Below are 22,179 nucleotides of genomic sequence, written 5' to 3' on the forward strand. Positions count from 1 at the left end.
GAAAGTGCAACACATGGGTAATATACAGTGGTTTTCTTCCACCACTGTTTGAAAAAGGAAAATTGTCAATGATGCAAATGATAATGTTATAATAAAAATGACTACTGTTTACTACTGTGTAAAAAAAAAAATGTAATCAGACACAAATACTTTTATGATTCTTGGTAACACGACTGCCTCTAAATATCACAGTGGAGGAAATCAGGGATAGAGAGAGAGAGAGAGAGAGAGAGAGAGAGAGAGAGAGAGAGAGAGAGAGAGAGGGTTTACGTCGTTGTCGAGACTCTGGTGTATATTGATTTGCTCTCCAGCTGAATATGTGTGTGTTCTTGTGTGTGTGCGCGAGTGTGTTAACAGTCCTTTCCCTGAGAAAGATGTAATGTTTATTGGTGTCCTCCCTGGGGAACTGTAGACTTTGGCCACCAATGAGGTGAATGTGTATGTGTGTGAGAAGATGAGGGGGGAGCAAACAGACAAAGATTTGTGTGCGCGTGTGTGTGCATATGTGTGCGTCCTCCACACCACTCCTGGTGCGTGCTCCACTCTCGTAAACACCCCCACACACACACACACACACACACACACACACACACACACGTACACCATCATCCCCAATGCAAGGCCAGAGCGCAGATTAGTCTTGTTGACTCGGCAAGGACACCCTGTCACGCACAAGCAGGGAGGAACGGACCCTGGTCACGCATGCATGCCCACACATATTTACCCACACCTATACACATGTTAAGTCACAGAGCGCATTCGAAGGCAATTGCACTGAGGCTCATTAATTTCCGAACATATACATCCATTTCCACACAGCTAAGAATCTGTGTAACGTAAAAACAGACGGCCCTGCACACTGACACATCTGCTGCTGTTGTGCACTAACACACTTTCACCATCTGCCTCACGATCCCCCTCAAACACTTATTCAGTGACTCAATCACGCTGTCATGTGCTCACACTAATGAACTAATGCTCGACCTCCGTCTGCCTATATTTCATTTAAGCCCCTGCATTTATAACTTGCCTCCGATTATATCATCCTCTAATTCTTTTTGACAGCATAAAAAGTTTAATTGTAAAAAATTAAATTGGGAAAAATAAGTGTGGTCGAGGTTATGAGTTGCTTTTATAGTGATTTCATGAAATTTACTGAAAGGGTCCATTTTAAGATCGAAGAAAGCAGCAGTTGCTAAGTGCAAAGTAGTCGGTTGCTATGTGACTCAAACTGGTGATGTGTGACTTGACAATATGAAGCATGAACATATGCACTTGTATGTTTTACCTAATGCACAGAAAAGTGGGCATTTTATTCTAAGAGTGCTGGGTCCGTGTTGTTAGTTGTCTGCTGGAATAACCTCTGACTAAAGCATATTACTAGTTCTCTTGCAATATATTTATTTTTGCCTAATTTATCTGTTTCTTTGTTAAACTTGCTGTCTCATTATTGTGCAACAGGCACCAGCATCCTCAACGTGATGCACATTTAACAATAATCACAACAACGAATGTGTCGCTCCGTTTCAATGAAGCCTCCCGGAAAAACCATGCAACTTAATCCACAGTTCAATTCAATTTTAATTAAATGTCGACCTGAGGACAGGCACACCACCACATCTGTCTTGTCTAATGCCTGTGATGGGCCCAATTCTTTAACCATAGGTGGTGTCCCATTAGTGTGACAAGTCCAACCAATGGATGGTCATTCATGTCGTTCGTTAATATCGAGTTATGTCAATTCTGAAATAGATACAAGGATGTTTTGCAAGAGACCCTGCACACATTATTTGTTGAGTTGTGTTCCTTTTTCCTGTGTTGACCACATCCATAGCTTCATGTCTATTTCTATATAAGTACACTGAGAGAAAGCCAGAGTCAGATTCCTTGTATGTTAAGACACACTTGACCAATGAAGCCCATTTTGATTCTGATAACAGATTCTCAACTAAGTAAACATAAATTATAATAAAATTGAAAAGCAAAAAAAGACTTCAGACTATAACAGATTCACCTTTAGTTTATATCATGCATTGTTCTTCTCGTGGATATGTGTGAATGCATTAGTGGTACTATGACAATTGCAGAAAAACATCTGGAGGGTTTTTTAGCTTATTAAGATCAAAATATCTTTCCCCAGATCACATTCCCCATTGTCCACAAAAAACAGGTAAATGCAAAGCCTATTCTTTTTTTACAAAATCTGCAAGAACTGTGAAATTGTGGCTGCCTGAAATCCAAAGAGTAAATGAAAAACCACAACATTCACTGGTTGTAGGAGTGTGTTATCTAAAGTGTGGAGCTCTGCAGCTTTAGGCCAGAACAGGTCGGAAGCTCTTTGACTGTCTGAGAAATATCAGCTTTTAACAATACTTTTTCTCCCAAAGGGTTGAGGCTCTTGGTTGTGAATATAAGTTTACTGGTTCATGAATGAACATGATGTGAGTGGACATTGTGTCATTGCCATTAGGCAAACTTTGCCAGGCTTCATCATGAGCATCTGTGACAAGAACGCCTGCTGCGGGCAAAGTGCCAACTGTCTCCCCCGAGGATAGAAACTGAACTAAAGATCATTTTGTTTGCCTTAATTACACACTGATCTTCAATTTCTAATTTGTGATGGAAACACAGAAAAACAGGGGGATGCATTTTTAACATAAAATTACAAAAGCCCGAAATGCAAAAACCCCTTTGTAAATCTGTTTTATTTTCTGAAACCATAAGCAACAAATACATATTTTAATACACAAGTAACTCCATCTAAAGTTGTACTTTGCCACAGATGTTGAAGCAAGTACCACTGAATATGACATGAGAAAGCACTGCACCATTAGAGCCATTCATATTTGATGCTGAAGTTAACACATTTCAAATCCTACATGTTTGGGCTAAATGTAAAAATCAAGACCCGTATCTGTTGATGTTGTTTCTGTACAATTAATTTCTGTTTTTCAAATGGAGCTGATGGCCTATAAACATAAAACCTTTGTTAACTAGAATAGCACTCAGAAGAGCTCAGACCTTTGCCAAGGCTCAACAGTTCCCTTAAATTCAATCAAACTGTACACGCATCCATATCAATTCCCTAAATATGCCTGATTCTTTTAATCCAGATCCATGAATGATTCCCTGGGAAATTGGTGAATGCAACTGCAATGTTATCGAAAGTGGAAAAAAAAATCCTGGATGCGCCTCAAAATTGAATGAGATCCTCCCTGATCCATACTGCGTCCTTCAAGCAGGTTTCGTGGGAATCCATCTAGTTTTTGTGTAATGCTTTTATCTGACAGACAAACAAATGCCAACAGAAAAAAAATGTGTAATGTGAAAAGGTATCACTTAGACTGGCAAACGCAGAATTATCACCCAACTCCGCAGCAGTTCCCCTCCGCTCTACTAAGTGTGGTCTTTCAAGTAATTGCTTCGTCTTTACAGTCTGAAGCTTTTCCGTTTGGGTGCCGTCTTTTCTGAGAAACCCATTGCACTCTACACATCCGGCAACAAACAGCAGGTGGAGCAAGTTATCGACTAGCTGCTGAAAATAGTGAAGCATGTAGCAGCTACAGAGGCAGTGGTTTTTCAGGGAAATAACGTTAAAGTGCTGCTATAATGAGGCGCAAAGATGTTTGTAGCATGAACGACCGGGTGAACAACATGTCATCTTTCATTTCCACAATGGAAATTGCTGCACGATATAGTATCACAAATATTCTCCCTGAAGGTTTTTACATGTAACTACAGAAAAGAGAATGTTAAAAGGCGCTGCTGCTCCTCTGATCGTGACCTCTCCCTCTTCCTTTTAGAAGACAGAAAGCTCTTTGTGGGCATGCTCAACAAGCAACAGTCAGAAGACGACGTGCGGCGCCTCTTCGAGGCCTTCGGCAGCATCGAGGAATGCACCATCCTCAGAGGTCCCGACGGAAACAGCAAAGGTGAGTTTCTCGCTGTTTATGACTTTGAGCCCGCAGACGTTTTCACAGGCTGCCGCGCAGAAATGATTTGGCCTTTCAAAGATGGTGACTTTGCAAAGTTTTCTATGTCGAGCGAGGCCAAAGGAGACTATTTTCACACAGTGCTTACATAAGAATACTGTACAATTTGTACATTTCAACAGCAAATGCCATCAGAAAGCTTTGCCCCACAGGGATGAAAGATATGAACCAGCAAACTCCTTAGAGATGAACCCCGTTAACCTCGTGAGTCAACAAGCGCCTGATAAGGAGAAAAGAAAAGGAAAAACTAAGTCAACCTCCTGATTAACCATCAGGCTTAATGTCAGGCCAGAAAATTGTCCCTTCAACATTTTTGTGCAACACAAGTTCACTGCACGAAGTTCATCAGTGGGCTTAGCAGCCAATCAATGAGGCCCGATGATAACTAAGCCTAATGATTACAGTGGGCTTGATCATTCTGATTCCTCCGTGAAGCTCCATTAACAAGGCCTCATCAGCCAGCTTACTCGGCTAAGTGGGCTTTAGCTCAATAATTACTGGGAACTTGATCATTCAAATTCATCAACCGGGCTTGTCAATAGTAAGCGACACCAGAATGCTGTGGCATTTTAAGCCCCATCGGAGGATCCCAAAGTTGTTAATGGTGTCAGAGAGGCATGTTTAGCGTACTTACTGAGTGCTGATCAACACTGGAACAAACCTGCTCAGCAAAGAGGGCTTTGTTTACTTGTTGTTGAACATGCTGTACAGGAGGTTTATCCCGAGTGAGGGGAAAAAAAACTGGAAACTTTTAGCTTTTTGTCTTGTTACTGGCAATGTTTTGCAAACTTTTCTCTTTTGTCCCTTTCACCCGTGTTCCTCCTCTTTCTCTCTAGGTTGTGCATTTGTAAAATACTCCTCTCACGCCGAAGCTCAGGCAGCCATCAGTGCGCTACACGGGAGCCAGACAATGCCTGTGAGTACGCTGTGTGTGAGCCTCTAGATTTATGTGAGAGAGGTGACTCACGTAGAGAGATGAGTCACACAGCGCTTAATTACCTTCTTAAAGTAAAGTTATACTTTATTAATCCCTGCCAGGAAATTTGTCCCTTATATATGACCCATCCTAACTATTTCATTGCAATGGGCACCGGCTACAGCACGGAGGCCGGTGCTTTGTCAGGATGTATAGGAGAAGATGTGTATGGGTGCATGTGTGCGTGCAAAAGGGCAGATGAAAGCTTATGTCCTGTGTCTATAAGTCCACACTAACATGCAGTGTTGTGCGTGTGCGGGTGTGGGTGTGTGCGCAGGGGGCCTCATCCAGCCTGGTGGTAAAGTTCGCCGACACGGATAAGGAGCGCACCATTCGCCGCATGCAGCAGATGGCCGGTCAGATGGGCATCTTCAACCCCATGGCCCTGCAGTTTGGAGCCTACGGAGCCTACGCTCAGGCAAGACGTCCGGCAAAGCATCTTTTTTATCTACAGTAATTCAGTCAATGAACCACAGAGATTAAATTAAGGGCTCAAATCGCGCTCACTTGTGAATGTGGAATAACGTCCTGCAATTCGGAAACTTATATCTCCCCAGGTTACGATTCGAAAAACTCTCTGTTTATATTGGTTTGGAATTTCACAAGATGTATTACCTGGTTAATAGTCTCTGTATCCTTCCTTTATTCTGTGCATCACTTTCCTTTTGTTCACCCACTCCTTCCCCTTTTTCCTTCATTCGTAACTCAGCAACCTCTTAATCTCTTTCGTCTTTCCTCTCATTCATTCTGCACCCTCCGTACGATCCCCTCTCTTCTGCTATGCAGGTGCAGCAGCAGGCAGCATTGATGGCGTCTGTAGGCCAGGGAGGCTACCTCAGTCCAATGGCAGCCTTTGCTGCTGCTCAGATGCAGCACATGGCGACCATCAATGGCCTCCCAGGAGGACCGCTGACCCCCACGTCAGGTAAAACTAGTGGAGGACTAAAGGTTACAGGACCACACTGTGTTTCCATTTCTGTGTGCGTGCCTTGAAAATAGGATATATTCTCCCTCACACATAAAGTGGATTATCAAGTATTTCCTGAAGCATAACATAGATTTGTAGAATGCATTTTCCTACCCACAATGCATTATGACAAATGTGATCTTTTCAAAACTGATACTCTCAGTTGGCTTTCAATAGCCCTGCAATCACAAAGGGAAATTTATGATTCAACAAGTTCAAAGTAAGGAGTTATTTATTGAAACTGGAACACAGCACACTGCTGTAAGAACTAATGCTATCGGAAGGTAACTGCTTTTTATAAAGTCAGAAAACAGCCTTAGTTTTATTTTGTTTTACAATCCTCTCTTACTTTGGTGTTAATTCAAATGCCTCCTCCCATTTCCTCTCTAATGGTGTCATGATTATCTGTTCTCCATTCCAAGTTAACAAGAGAACAACAACAGTCTGACTCAGAGTCAGCACTGGATAAGAGGCTCGTGAAGCACAAGGTAGAACCTAATGCACTTAAATACAAACAAATTATGAATTTGAGCAGATCGTTACGAAAACAAATATTTATTTTTGAACATGTTTAAAGATGGAATTTAAATGAAACGTGACACTCCCATTGACTACAAAGTGAAACAAGTATTTATCCAGGTTATCTAATAGCATACAGTACATTGGGCAGTTTCCCTGTCAACATACTGCACTAGCATAACGTAATGTACAGCTGCATCAGACAACAGTCCCTGAAGAGAGTAAAGAATAAAAAGAAACTGTTTGTTGCAGTGGAAAAATACAGCAGGGAGCAAAGAGCAGTGGATTTAAATGGACTTAAAAGAGAATCTAGACTGTAAATGTAGATGAGTTGTAGGGGTGCAAATGAACATGATGCATTGTGGCACAATATCCAATCATGTGAGAACAAATATAGAATTGGTACCAATTTGGAAGCATCAACACTGTGTTCCCTGTTCTCATACAGTATGTCTGAAATTCACATCTAATAGCTGTTGTGTCACAGTAAAGGCTCTACTGGGACAAGAAATCACCCCTGACATTTAGTGTCTTCACCGGCCCACTGAACCGGCCCCTCTGACATTTCCAAGAGTTACTAGATAGCCGGTCAAAGTAAAACTTCTCCATAATGTCTTCTGGGGGAAAAATAATCGGTGGAATGCTTCTGCTTCTCTCTGTCTTTGCCCATGTGTCCCGTGGCTGCAGGTGGCAGCACTCCTCCAGGCATCAGCGCCCCCACAGTGACCAGCATTCCCTCCCCCATTAGTGTAAATGGTTTTACTGGCATGCCACCCCCCCAGGCAAATGGGCAGCCCCCTGCAGAGGCTGTCTTCACCAATGGGATACACCATTACCCTGGTAAGCCTGATGTATTCAGCTAGACGTATGGAAACATAAAAGAATTCTTAGAAATATGGAAAAGGATTGTTGTTTTACTGCAGTATAAATGTTAAGTAATGTGCACTGCTTGTTATGTAGAACCATGATTTCATGAAAGTGAAGCTTGAATCCCTATTATAAGAGGAAAGTGTGCATGCTGCTGGCCTACAGGCGTGACTAGCCTCGAAGCATGTTCAGGAGGCTGAGGCCAGACGGGCGCAGAGCACAGTCAGTGCAGCATGTCGAGGAGATGAGTATTTGGCAAAGGTGCTTATGGGCTGCTGGGGCCTAAGTATGCGCTTGTGTCATGAGCTGTGGCTGGTACCTCATTGGTTCCTTTTGTGAAGAGGTGGAAGAAAAAATGTGTCTTTTTTTACACTCTTGTCTCCCCAGTGTTGCAGGAGCTGGTTTTTAGGGAGGACTCGGAGAAAAACGGCTTGGGCGTGGCTCCGCGAAGTTGTTTTGGGGTTCAGGGTGGCTGCTTCCTCTCCTCTCTCTCTGAAGGTAGCGCGCCCTTGCCCACCCCCACCCCCCACCCCCCCCCAACCACCTGTCCTCCCCCAACCTTACATCCCGCCTATCTATGGGCTCAAATAAGATTTTGAGCTTGTAAAATAATGTTCAGAAGTGATTTCAGAAAGCCTGTGGTTCTAGCTGGGCAAACTTGCACAAGAAATTGAAGTTTGTGAATGTGTCAAAAAGATTTGTAGCTGCAGTAAAATAAAAGGTTAAAATTCAAAGCAGAAAACTTCAGCATGGGGTTGAAGTTAAACACGCAGATTTACACCGATCCGACACAACATTAAACCGACAGACAGGGGAAGCTGGTCATCTCATTACAATGGAACACCACAGGTCCTGACATTCATCTGGGTGCTGCTTTGTCATGGCCACCCCCCACAAAACACTCCCCGCCAGCAGCAGCAGTGTCCCCCACTGGGACGTGCCCCCGCCATGCTGCGAAAACTGCTCAGGAAAGGCTGAAAGAACACGACAAAGAACCCGAGGCTTTGACCCGGGCTCCAGACTCCCCAGATCCCAATCCGATCAAGCATGCCGGAACAAGTCAGATCCACAGAGGCCCCCGGCCACAAAACCCACAGGACCCTGAGGATCTGCCACCAATGTCCCAACACCACAGGACACCCCCAAAAATCCTGTGTCCATTCTCCAATGGGCCAGAGCTGTGTTTGTGACCTACACTGTTTTAGACAGGTGGTTTTAATGTTGTAGCTGATCGGTGTAAATTACAAAGTTCAAGTTTTGACCCTGATTCTACATCTGGAATTACTGAGACTAACTGACACTGATGATGGTGTATTATCTTTCATATTTTATTACCTGTATTACTGTTTATTCCCAAACTGACTCTGTCCCAAGCTTAAATGTTTTTATTCAGTTTGCAATGTTTTGGTTACAAATCTAAAATACAGAAAAAAATGATAAAAAGGGCTTTTGAGCCCTAGAAGAAACTATAATTTATATATTTGGACTATGTGTAATTTCTATATTAAACAAAGAAACATTTTATTAAATAAAAAAAAGATTATGTAGATTGATGTTGACAGAGGCTTTTTCTTTTTTTCTTTATGTAAACTCATTTAATTTGTACATTATTTCTACACTATTACGGAGCTTTAAAAAAAAACTAAATGTGGAGATAGAATTACTGATACAACACTGAAATTATTATTATTATTAATATTATTTTCTCTGACAAACACACATCTTCTATGTTGCATTTAAGTATATACGCAATGTGTCCATACATATTAAACATAACCATAACAACGTAAAGTAGTAGGTATCTATAGGTACGTGATGATTTATGCATGATATTTTTTTATAGTTTTTATACTGCGGGCACAATTTTTAATCACTTCATTTATCTTATGTCTGCCTCACGCCAACACTCTTTTCTACACATTCACAAACGCTCAATCTCTCATGCAAATGTATTTCCGCAGGTTTACGGAGAATGACACACAATCACAGCCTTTTAAATTTATTTCCGAACATGACTTCACAAGCTGTAAAATGTTTACACCCCCTTTATTATTTGAGCCCGTACTTCTCCTTTCTTGGCCGTCCGTCTCTCAGCCCTGTTAGTCCACGGTGTGTTCAGTATCTCTATGGTTTTTTGGTGACAGTGCGTTTATTGGTGTGTGTGTGTGTGTGTGTGTGTGTGTGTGTGTGTGTGTGTGTGTGTGTGTGTGTGTGTGTGTGTGTGTGTGTGTGTGCCTGTCTGTTTTCTCAGTGGTGTACTTACTGTGCATGTACTATGTATACAGATGGGCAGTTATAAAGTGTGGCACAGCATCTGTGGTAGTTACCAGTGTGTGTGCAGGAAGAAATGTTCAGTTTTAACTTTATCTCTTACGTGTGCAGTCATAGCAACAGGTGCATCCAGTGTTGTGAGTGTGTACGGTGCTTGTCCTGTTTTACATGTTTTAACTGCAGTAGATTGTCAGGGAAATAAATCCATCTCTCCTTAATGGGATTAGTGTTTAATAGGTTTATGTTCATGACACTTTCTTTTTTCTTTCCTGTGGTGACAGTGGAGACGTGTGTTGTTTTTCTTTGTTGTTTTGTTTTACCTGTGGTCCTTAAACGTTTATGGTTTTCTGCTTGTCTACCAGGGGTTGGGGGGTGGGGGGGGTGAGAATGCAGTGGATGGTGCATTAATTAAAAAGCCCAGAAAAGTGAGAGAGAGAAAGAGAGAGAGAGAGATTCAGAATTCAGTTCCTCGCACACTGAAAGCAAGGAGAGTTGACACCGCACTGTTCCGTTCTCTAACCTTTCTGCTTTTCTTCTCCTATCTGTTCTTTTCTCCCTCCATCCCTCCTCCCTCTCACCCTTGTTATATATTACTCTCGCCTTTCTCCGTGCCCTCTCCTCCATCTACATTCTCCGTCCGTCTCCCTCCGTGCCTCACACACCCCAACACACACACACACACACACACACACACACCTCCATCCATCCATCCTCCCCTCCAACACCACAACCACCACCTCCCCCTCCGTCTTCTCCCTCTCTGTGTCTCTGTTGGAGCAGCTCAAAGTCCCACTGCAGCTGATCCTCTCCAGCAGGCTTACACAGGAGTCCAGCAGTATGCAGGTCTGTCTGTCACTCTCGCCGCAGCACTGATCTGTGTGCGAACGTTCATGTGAGCAAGTGTGCATGTGAGAGAGAGAGAGAGAGAGAGAGACTGTGGGGATGACAGAGAGAAATAAAAGCAGGGAGATAAAGATGTGTCTTTGTTTTAATTAGAATTTTGATCCTGTAACATTAAGTGGTTCAGTCTCACTACACAAATGTATTTTCCACGTTGTGTTCACTCTCTGTGTGTGTGTGTGTGTGTGTGTGTGTGTGTGTGTGTGTGTGTGTGTGTGTGTGTAGACATGTAGACTCTATTGTCTGTTATCTGATCGATTGCCTGCTGTGCCCCTGCATATATCACATTGTTTGTATGTATCCAAGTGTGTGTGTGTGTGTGTAGTCATGACTGTTATCTGATCCGTGCTGTGTGTGTATGTGTCTCAGCAGCCTACCCCGCTGCATATGGCCAGATCAGCCAAGCCTTCCCCCACCCTCCACCCATCATTCCACAGCAGCAGCGAGAAGGTAACGCACGCACACTCCCACCATTCACTCCTAAATATTCATATATGCTGCAAACACATACGTATATTTGCCTCTTCTCTATCCATCTTTTATGTAGCCATGGAATAAACAGGCGTGTTTAAAAATATCAAGGGAAATCACAGTCCTCCCTTTGTTTCCATGTGTGATTTCACACGAAAAAAATATTCAATACAGAGACACGGATAACATATATTATATATCACAGTGTTAAAATATAGCATTCAGAGAATATTCGAGTGACTATAGAGTGGACATCTTAGTTGTCTGTGGGTAACTAACTAACTATACCAACACTTCAAATGTTTCAAACTGAGCTGTAAACCTACTTGTGAACTCAGTGACCTCCGTGACTGGATGCCTGGGACACCCATGCTTGGAGCCTTACTGCCCTCTTGTGGAAAATAAACAAAATAATACAAATCTTTAAACAGCTGTGGCATCCCAGGGGTTACCATTTAAGCATTTAGTCTTTCAATTATTTATACCGGAGAGCTGTGAAAACTAAAACCAGAGTTTTCTATTAAATCAGAAACTGTCAAACAACATAAAATGATTTTCCACTGATGACGGCGTGTTGACATAAAGTGCTTCCTTTTGTAACTCCGACGCCAAACATGAGGGAGAGGACAATGATATTTCAAGGAAGGTAATCACAACGCAAATATAGAAGTCAGTGAACGAGGTATTTTAAAATCCCTGAAAAATTGGTTTTGAATCTTCATTTTCTTTTCTCACAGTGTTGTTGAATGCTTGTGCAATGGATACAAAGGTATTAGTTTAACAGGAGAGCAAATGATCTCATATCTGCAAATCAGAGCTTCCGTGGTCCATCAGGAAATAGAGGAAGTTACCATCACACTTATTTAAAGCCCCTAAACCCCCTAACCCGTTTTTTTTTAATGATTGTTCCAACCAACAGTCCAAAACCCAAAGATATCTTATCTAATATCACCTAATATAGGAAAACTGAAAATCTCACAACTGAGCTAAGGCATTTCTGTCACATTTGCTTGAAAAATAATAAATTTATTATCAAACAGTTCCAGATTGATTTTCTATTTATCAATAATTCTATTTATTGGGTTGTTTAAATGTCTCCAAATTGGCCCATAGTGCATGTAGTAGTATCATATCACACATAACAACTAATTGAATTCAGTGAGAACAACACAATCGATTTTCTATCCTTTTTATTTTTTTAATCTCTGCTTTCAATATTTTCTTGTATTTCTATGATTTTGCATTTTCTTTCTCCTCCTGCCACGGTCTACCTTTTCCGCTTTCCTTTCTCCTCGGCTCTCTATTTCTGACCTTTGTCCTTTATCACTCTTTTTTTCTCCCCATCTCTCTCTCTCTCTCTCTCCATGTCTCCCTCTGTGTTTCCATGTGCAGGACCAGAGGGTTGCAACCTGTTCATCTACCACCTCCCTCAGGAGTTTGGGGATGGAGAGCTGATGCAGATGTTCCTGCCTTTCGGTAATGTCATCTCCTCCAAAGTGTTTGTGGATCGGGCGACAAACCAAAGTAAATGCTTTGGTGGGTAAAAATGAACAAAACCAAAAGACTATTGGTTATTTATTCTGATTATTCTTTTTTACTAATCACCTTCTTTACTGCAGTCAACACCCCCCCTTCCTAACCTCTCAACAGCCTCTCTTTAAAAAAGCTGAAAACAAAACAGTGGAGAATTTCTCAACAGTTGTGCAAAAGCTGGAATGGAGAATGAGCATGTCTGGATTTCTCTATTAATCATTAAAGCTGTTTTCTTTTGAAGCTCTGGCTAATTTCTTATTTTGATAAATATTTCAGTAATATACAGTGCACTCACAAAGTATTCAGACCATTTCACTTTTTCCGTTTCATATTGCAGCCTTATGCTAAAACTGTTCATCAATCCAAACTCACTTTTATTTATTGTAAATTTATTAAAAAAGGAAAAACTGAAATATCACAATGACATAAGTATTCAGAGTCCTAATTCAGTTGTGGTTGAAGAACCACAGCGATTACAGACTCATCTTTTTGGCTACGACGCGAAAAGCTTTGTGAACCTGGATTTGGGGATTTTCTGTCATTCCTCTCTGCAGATCCTCTCCAGCTCTGTCAGGTTGGATAGGGACAGTCGGGGACATTTCCTGGTCTCTCTCTGGCCACTCAAGGACATGCACAGAGTTGTCCCTCTAGCCACTCCTGTGCTGTCTTGGTTGTGTGCTGAGGGTCATTGTCATGCTGAAAGGTGAACCCTCGGCTCGGTCTGAGGTCCTGAGCGCATTGGACCAGGTTTTCATCAATTTTATCTCTGTACTTTGCTCCATTTAGCTTTCCTTCAACCCTGACCAGTCTCTCTGTCCCTATAACTAAACCCCCCCCCCCCCCCCCCCCCCCCCACCCAGCATGATTCTGCAAACACCATGGTTCACCTTTGGGATGGTGTTGGGCAGGTGATGAGCGGTGCCTGGTTTCCTCCCGACATGACACTTAGAATTGAGGTCAAACAGTTCAATCTCAGTTTCATCAGCCGAGAGAATCTTGTTTCTCAGTCTTGAAGGTTCTTTCACGTGTCTTTCACCGAGAAGTGATTTTCGCCCATTCTGCCATTAAGCCCGGATCAGTGAGGTGCTACATTGACGGTTGTCCTGGAAGTTTCTCGCATCTCCACGGAAGGATCTCTGGAGCTCGAGCCAGAGTGACCATCAGGCTCACCTCTCTCAGCAAGACCCTTATCCCCTGATTGCTCAGTTTGGCTGGGTGGTCAGTTCTAGAAATAGTCTTCTTCCATTTGGAATCGTGGCGACCACTGAGACTCTGGGGAACCTTGAATGGAGCAGACATTTTTTTGCAGCACTTCCCTAGATCTGTGTCTTACCAATCCTGCCTCTTCTAAATCCAAACCAATTGAATGTATACCAGTGTCGAAACATCTCTATGGCAATCCAGATAAATGGGAGGCAAAATCTCAAAGGTCATAGCAAAGGGTCTGAATAAGTATGTCTGTTTGTTTTATCTATTTCCTTCATAGTTTAGAAAAGCTTCCTAAATTCTGTGTTCACTTTGTCATTATGGTGAATTGAGTGTGAGAGATGAGGGAAATAATTAATTAAATATTAGAATAAAGGCTGCAACATAAAATGTGAAAAGACTGAGGAATAATTTCTGAATGCACTGTATTGTGAAATGAATCTGTTTTAATGTCATATTGGGACAGTTATTTTTGTCATTGTGCTCTTTATGACATGGTGTATAACACAAATACTCTTCATCTCTACCTTTGTCTCAAAGCACTGCATGTTAAGAATACTGGAGATAAAGAGCTGCTGTCTCACTTTGTGCCGTGACAGCACAATTTAGCCGAACATATAATTATGTGGAAAATTATAAATGGATTGTGGAGAGTATTTAATGGAGAGTCCGTCAGGTGCAACCCATTTGCAAAGTAGCTTTTGCTCATTAATACAACACAACATTAATGTTGTATTATTCATGTTGCAATTTTGAAATGCTGGTTTTAATTTGTGATTTGATGCTTCTTCCCTTTCAAGTGGAAATAAAAAAAACGAAACTTAAAAGCTGCACAACCATGTTGATGTTTTGGTTTTCCCATCACCAAGTTCATGTTGTGATTTTTGGCTGCATGCTCTCTGTTTATATTGTGAAGCTACTGTTGTTGTCATATTGTTTTTATAAATACAATTATTGTTTTTGTTATATTAACGCTTGTAACTCGTAGTGCATTTTTTTTGTCAAACATTTGATGTTCATTGTTTTTTATTTTTATCTCCAAATGAAATGATTCCATTCTTGTTGTAAAGTTGTATACATACATGTTAAAAGACTGCCTCATCCTCATGACCCATTCTTTTGTAACCCCGAACTGTCCTTGCCGCTTCATCTAACCTTATCTCTCTTGCTCTCTCCTTTTTGGCCTTTCCCCCAGGGTTTGTGAGCTTCGACAACCCAGGTAGTGCCCAAGCTGCCATCCAGTCAATGAACGGCTTTCAGATCGGCATGAAAAGGCTCAAGGTGCAGCTGAAGAGGCCAAAGGATGCCAACCGCCCCTACTAGCCCCCCGCCCCAGCCAGCCACCGCCATCCTGGTGGCCTGGGGCAGCCGTCGCACACAGGGAAAAACAGGTCAGTCGGTTTTATAGGTGATTAACTAAGCCATCGCGTCCACAACAAATGCAATGTTATATTGACAAATGCTCAAATGGCAAGCCCACTTATGGTGCTGCCTGATGTGGTTTCAGTAACCTTTTATAAATGTCATAAAACATTTGCAGCTGCCCAATAACTAGCTGATCATCTGCAAAGTACTTGTAAAGAATAGTGATGAAGTTTCACCCCTGATTTACTGTAGTGTCCTGTTCAGCGATACCAGTTATCTCAATGGAACCAGAGCTGAAGCACTGGAGGCAACATAAAAACACAAGATATTAAAGTTTGATAACTTACTGTGTGTGTATATGAGACATTATGTGTTGTGAAAATCTATACCCTCTCCCAAAAATGATATGTCTTTGCTTTACTTTCAGTTTCAATGGTTCAAAACTGTCCAGCATTTACTGACATGTGGCCTCGTCTATTTGTAGAACAGCTTTACAGTAGGTGACCCTGTGTGTAGCCTGTAGGTAAAAGATAATCGGGAAGTGGTTCAGTGTGTTGCACAGGGAAGGAATTGCTTCCGAGGGAGAAGCATTTATTGCCCCTCAGGCGGGTAATTGTGCCGTTCCTCTTTGTCTCCTCCCTTCATCTGTGTGATGGAGAGTTTAGGCTGCATCGTTCATTCACCACTGATGACTTCATTCAAGGGCAACTTATCACCCACTCACAAACTAACTGAACCGTACCAGACAGTGTCCTGAGGCAAATCACTGCAGGAAGAATAGCGCAATCTCATATGAATGTGTCACAAAATATGTAGCCCCATTGCTTTTGATATATCAAAACATTTTCAGCATGATGTCTAGGAAAATGTCTTTTTGATTCTTTTTCTTCTCGCCTGAGATTGACAGTTATTGCGCTGTTTGAAATTGCAACTGACAAACAAGCATAGGCCTTCTGCCATCGTTGTATTACTATTATTATATCCATAGATAATATTACTGTCTTATTAAGAGTTATCAGAGTGACAGGTCCATATACAGAAAGCAGACTTGTGTGTGGCTTTAATTCTAATTCCACAGAGGGGTTAAGATGTGTCTTGATTTAAATTCATTCATCATTTAAAAAAATGGGATTAAACTGTTTAATTTAAATGAAAATGAAACTTGTTTTTTATAAATTATTTTTTCAAAAAGGTCTTAGCAAAATCTTCTTTGTTGAACAATTCTAATACTCACTGGATACTTGCAAAAAGACAGGTATCCTGGAAGTATGTTACCCTGCTCCTTCTGCATGTAAATAGAGTAAAGGAGGACACATAAGAAATTATATGATGGCAAATCTTTAAGAACAAAACAAGCAAACATCGAAGAAACGGTGTCTCTACTGTAATAAATTATATTTTAGCACAATTGTCTCTTCGAATAACCTAAAAGAGATTCTCCTTTAAACATACAACTGCCAATGTCAAAGGGAAATTTAAGTGAAAATGTAGCCACCAAAAACTAAGAAGACTAAGAAGCTGCAGCCATGAACACCACAAAACACAATGTCTGATGGGAATGAATAGCAAAGTGTTATTTGATGGTTCTATATTACAAGACAAATGTTTACAATTCATCCTGAGGGAACATGAGTGGGTGTAACAAGATCAGGATAACCTGTCCAATAGTTTTTACAACCTCTCACTTGAACGTAAAAATGTTTCAAGTTGCATCAAAGGAGAGGTCAGGGTATCAATCAAGTTATTAGGATTCATCCTCTGGAAATCCCAAAAACTTGGTCCCTTAGCAGCAGCTGTTGGGACATCTCACAAGATAAGTACAACTTTTGACCCAGTTGTTGTGTTGTTTGGAAGAATCAAAGTCATTAGGATTAGGATTCATCTTCTGAGCATCTCGAATATTCTCAAATATCGACCAGATTTTAGGGAAACTCATTCAAGACAGATGTAAAGCTTATAGTGCCACGAAAAGAAAAGTTGTGGGATACCAAGCTTCAGTCCGATTCATCCCCTGGGGACCATGAGTGTCTGTGCAAAATCATATGTCAACAAAGTGATGAGGATCTGAGGGACTGACAGCTGTGCACAAGAAACACTAAACCCTTTCCTTCGTATCACTCAATTCCTAATTCTTCTTTTCTTCCCAGGTTTTGTTGAGCTGAATCATATGTTGACTTCTTGCTACCCGAGTGCAAACTCAACATCTGGACCACTGAGGCTGCTTCAGAAACAGAGGAGAGAGCGAGAGTGATGACCAAGTCAAGGACACCTCCTTTTTGGATGTACTAAAACTTTGGAACTCAGAATTTGTACCAGCCTGGTTAGCCCCAGGACCTTTTTCTTCTGCACACATATACACACTCTTTCCCCACAAAACCCTGCTTGAATGACAGCTACCTTTTCTGGACCACAAACAACTTTTACTTGAACAAAGGGAAAAGAAGTAAAAGAAACTATAACAAATCTACTTACAATGACCAACCCCGCTGAACATTTAATGGGAATATGGATGTCAAAAGTCCAACAAGAACAAAAACAAACTTTTTAAAAACTGAATAGAGGATTGCCGTAGGAGATCTTTCTGTAAGATGGTTTGAGTTTGGGGAAATTGACTTTTGAAGACCAATTTATAAGGCTTGAAACAAGAAGGGACTAATTCCCAGAGACAGAACTTAAGTAGGGAATGTGATATTTTTCAGGACACAAATTGGCTTCGATTTGGGATGGCCATCTTTAGCTCGGAGTGCCTGTCCGTTTCCAGGGGACACCGTTGCCAAGGAGAGCCATAGCAACGGTCTCTAGGGAGTCTTACCTGTCATTCCTTAGTTGTTTTAGGGACCAAAAGACCAAACATTTTTATTGCTGAGGACTTGTAGCTCTAATATACTCGGACCACTGCATCTCTTTCAGTCAGTGTTAACTGGTTGAGCGGTTGCACTTAAAAGAAGTGTACATTTCGAATATATACAACACTTGTATATATACATATATATTGCTGATATGCTTTTTGAATACAGGCAAAACTATTTCCGATGACCAAATGGGGTCTCTCACTTCGCTAGTTTACAATTACTCAAAATGTTTATTTTTTTCTCTTCTCATTTTGTCTCGGGAGGGATGGCGAGTGCATGGGAGGGGCTGCTCCGTATCACAGCCTTATCTTTTTTAACTTGACATCCTAACCTCATAGATAGAATAACATCAGAAGCGTTTGAAATATAGGAACTTGTTTATATTTGCAGTACATATATATGTATAACAAGCATTCAAGCAAATGCATTCATATATACAGTATATATGGATAAATAGATATTAATCACAAATATATGTATTTATATGCACATATTTTATATATGTGTGTCTGTATATAGAACGGCTACTGACTATGTTGAGCTGTAATTTTTTGTAGATTTTAGCTGGAGTTTGAAACATTGCTCTGCTTGGGAAGAATCGCAAATCTGGCAGCTCCCAAAACTGCAGGCATTCCTATCTCTGATTACCTATATGCTGACACACAATATATTGATAAAAGATACATGTGTGAAAAAGTACACGTATGGTGTAAATATTATCTGAAAATGCAAAAAGCCACATCTAAGTAGCAGGCTTTAAGAGAATCAGGCTAAATGATTTTTAGAGGAAAAGGACAATTATCTTCGACTCTATTCCAAACATATCTTTTGAGCTTACACGCACACACACACAAACACGCACACACACACACGTACTCACACACACAAACTTCTCTTTGAAACTTGAACCAAAACAAATACGTCTCACAACCCTTTGCTCTCTTTTGCATTCAGTAAAGTGCATGTAGCGTATGGGCTGTCACCATGTCAAGGTGTGCCTTGTCACCTGCAGAATCTGCCATCAAGCACTGTGCTCTCCTCAGACAACAAATTTAAAAAAAAAATGAAACACAAACACAAACACACACACACACACACACACACACACATACACACACTACTGCAAGCAGCCAACGCGCTATGATGATGTCAAAACTACAGCCAGATCCATATCATTTCTCAGCCATGTAGAGAGCTGCAGTGCATGTCCTATATAACAAACCACCCGACCACTGTTGGTCCGTTGCTGTCATTGGGGAACAAAATGCTTTTCGGACTCATGCATATACATGTCAGACAAACGCGGGCATTAGGTAACCTGTGAGCACAGGTGCTAACAATCTGAGCTGTTCCACTGGCTGGAGTCAAAACTGGGGTAAAAGGTGAAGGTTGCGATTGACATGATGAAAGAAGTGATCGAGCTTACTGGACCTGACATTCGCTCATTTTAATGGTTATGACGGTGATGTGATATTGATGAATATGTTAGAACTGCAGCGCTGGTTTCCCACAGAGCAGAACAAGGGGGAAGGTTTTATGTTCTTTCCCATCCAGCAGTAAATGTGTGGATCTCAGGTGGTAGTACTTGGCACGAAGCATATTGTCTTTCGAAGATGTTATATTGCCTTGCCTTTTGTCATATGTCATCATACAATTAAATACAAACACAAAAGCATAATGAAACTGTAAAATGAAGCAATAAATGTGAAAAGCGAGTCATTCATTACAACTGCTGTATCAGAGGCTGGTTTCATATTGTTTTAGCTTACAGTTTCTCATAGTAGTCGACAAAAATGGTAGGAACACCAACTACGTACCTGCAAAAGGTCAACAGACTTGGATTTATTGGACCTCGCGTTCAACACACATTCAGCTGGTGGAGATTACTCGATGAATATTTATACATATGAATATTTATAAGGCTATATGACACTTTAGAAGACAATGCTTCCTGTTGGGTGCTGTTACTAGTTTTCCTGTAAACTGCTCATTATGCCATTTCCCTGGTGTCTGTGTCTAACCTTTTTAGCAGATTGCATAATTTAACATTTACCTTCCAATTCCAGTGAGGGTAAAAGACGCCACCATCACATCCCAGGATGCCTCTGTTTGTGTGTGCCACATAACAATGCTGTGAGCATGGCCTATAGTGCCAGCCAGTTGACCATCACGATCTTCTTTTTGTTTCGCTCTCACACAATCCATGGTGGGTTAGTACAAAGCGCCTTGTACATCCACCTGAGCGGTGTTTGAGTTAACAATAACAACTGAAACTAAATGTCATATGTCTGGTATCGCTGATCGCCACACTGTGTGCCCTCTCTGACTGGCCCCCCCGCTGCTGAGAAAATTGAAAAATGTGTCGACACGGTCTCTGCTTTTCTAATGGTTTGTTTGAGCAATCACTCACGTCTTTCGCCAAAACCGAGCCCACATTTCCCATGTCGGATGAAATAAGAAAAAGGGGGTAAGAGGAAGAACAAGGAGAACTAGAATGTCAAGCACCTCATCTCCATTTGCTCCAACTTTGAGCTGCAAGTTTACACAAGAAAAGTAAAAACTAAGTATAGTGGTTCAAAAACAACAAGAAAAAGAGCAGAAGTTTGAGTATAAATATATATATATAAATATATACATAAACCGATGAATATACTGTAAATTGTTTCTTTTTTTGCTCTGTTTTCCTCTGTACATAGGTTTGCATATTTTATAGGACTTTTACTTCTATCTACAAGGACTGGATAAAGTACTTTAAATACTTAAAAAAAATATATGAATGAAAACATGATAATGCTCATTAAAACCAGGTACAAAAAAAAAAATAAGTCACTAGGATACGGTACAAACTGTAGGACCTGACCAAGGCATTTATCCAGAATACAGTCAGGGAGAGCATTGACCTCAGTTAGAGCTTAGACACACATTGACCTATTTTATAAAAAAAAAAAATACTTTGATGGGTTCTATTCATTTATCGATTTGTTTAGACATTTATTTATAAGTCTTGTCTGAGATGATATGCATGCTTTCATGGCATTATTTTTTTATGAGTTGGTACGTGACCAAATAGTTTTTATATGACATGCATGGGCCACTGTTGTGGTCCACAGATGATCATTGTTCCTGTGTGCAGGACCATGCCTTCAGCACTTCTTTGATGACGGAGAAAAAAAAGAAGCTCCAATTGACCAAGTGATGTCAAAGACAGATTTTAGTCATTTATTTATTTATTTATTTGTATGTGTGTTTATTTATTTGTGCATTTATGTATTTATTTATTTATTTGTGCTGTTTGACTCAAGATCTGAGCTCTACTATTTCACCGGAGGTATCACTACATCACATGTTACAACTTCAAGAAGTGGCAAATTCTGCTTTCAACACGCTCAAAGACGGATTTTACATTTGTCTGATGCTGATTAACTACTCACAACGATGCAGTACAAAACTAAAGCCTTATGTATATTTGTAATTATCAACTCACATTACTCTGTTCTAAAAATATCTTTGTTAAAAGATTGTTTGAAAAAATAAGATGCCAGCCTGAGGTTCCTCTTTGTTATATTTTGAGAACAATTTACCTCCTAACTTAAACCTTTTAACACGGTCAAAAATAAGACCTAATGCCAACACTCCCTGTTCAAACAACTGCTCATTCAGATACGTATTCCACAATGCACATTCCTTGAGGTCACTATAAATTGCTGCTAATTTGTAAAGAGCCAATCTGTGATTCATCTCTAATCCCAGATTAACTGCTTGCTTAAAATGTCAGTTTCGGTTTCTACAACTTTACACCCCTCCTCTTATTTTCCCACCATGCTTTGTATGGGTCAACAGAGCTCTGATCTTGTTCAACTGATGTGTTCTACTAGGAGCAAAATTCAATGGAAACTGCACTATGTCAACAAAAGGAGTTATACTATCATTTCTTTCAGTGCTGTTATCAGTGGTTTCATTTCTAAAGCTCAGTAGTGTTGATAGAAATCACATCTTACTTCATACGGTTTTCAAAGTATTCTGGAAATCTGTGTCCCAATTTCAGCACACATGGAGGGTGGGGAAATGAATGTTGCTTATTAAGCTTTGCCAGGGTCCTGACGAGCGAAGCTTCTGATTGGGCAGTGCGCTTTAGGCTCCCGCCCCCGTCTCTCCAGACTGCACCATTCTCTGGTCCCCTGGACTCTTTTTTTGTAATTTTAAATGAATGATGCGTCTCAGCTTAGCCCAATAATAAAGCACAGTCTAGAATAAAGTGTC

At 40.9% G+C, this 22,179-nt stretch overlaps 1 protein-coding gene across 1 annotated transcript in view; it reads left to right on the top strand.

Annotated features, from left to right (window-relative positions):
• Nucleotides 1-22,174, top strand: part of celf4 (CUGBP, Elav-like family member 4) — an 89,278-nt gene extending 67,104 nt beyond the window's left edge. Inside the window, exons 4-14 of the mRNA XM_035153025.2 lie at nucleotides 3,804-3,932; nucleotides 4,829-4,908; nucleotides 5,246-5,386; nucleotides 5,755-5,893; nucleotides 7,142-7,294; nucleotides 7,709-7,819; nucleotides 10,373-10,435; nucleotides 10,862-10,942; nucleotides 12,356-12,499; nucleotides 14,898-15,093; nucleotides 17,215-22,174. Of these exons, the coding sequence (XP_035008916.1) occupies nucleotides 3,804-3,932; nucleotides 4,829-4,908; nucleotides 5,246-5,386; nucleotides 5,755-5,893; nucleotides 7,142-7,294; nucleotides 7,709-7,819; nucleotides 10,373-10,435; nucleotides 10,862-10,942; nucleotides 12,356-12,499; nucleotides 14,898-15,025 (1,169 nt within the window). The 3' untranslated portion in view covers nucleotides 15,026-15,093; nucleotides 17,215-22,174. The remainder of the gene's footprint in view (nucleotides 1-3,803; nucleotides 3,933-4,828; nucleotides 4,909-5,245; nucleotides 5,387-5,754; nucleotides 5,894-7,141; nucleotides 7,295-7,708; nucleotides 7,820-10,372; nucleotides 10,436-10,861; nucleotides 10,943-12,355; nucleotides 12,500-14,897; nucleotides 15,094-17,214) is intronic.
• Nucleotides 22,175-22,179: the final 5 nt, after the last annotated feature.

This window comes from Hippoglossus stenolepis, chromosome 3 (genome assembly GCF_022539355.2).
Source record: "Hippoglossus stenolepis isolate QCI-W04-F060 chromosome 3, HSTE1.2, whole genome shotgun sequence".
In the NCBI taxonomy this organism is placed as follows: Eukaryota; Metazoa; Chordata; class Actinopteri; order Pleuronectiformes; family Pleuronectidae; genus Hippoglossus; species Hippoglossus stenolepis.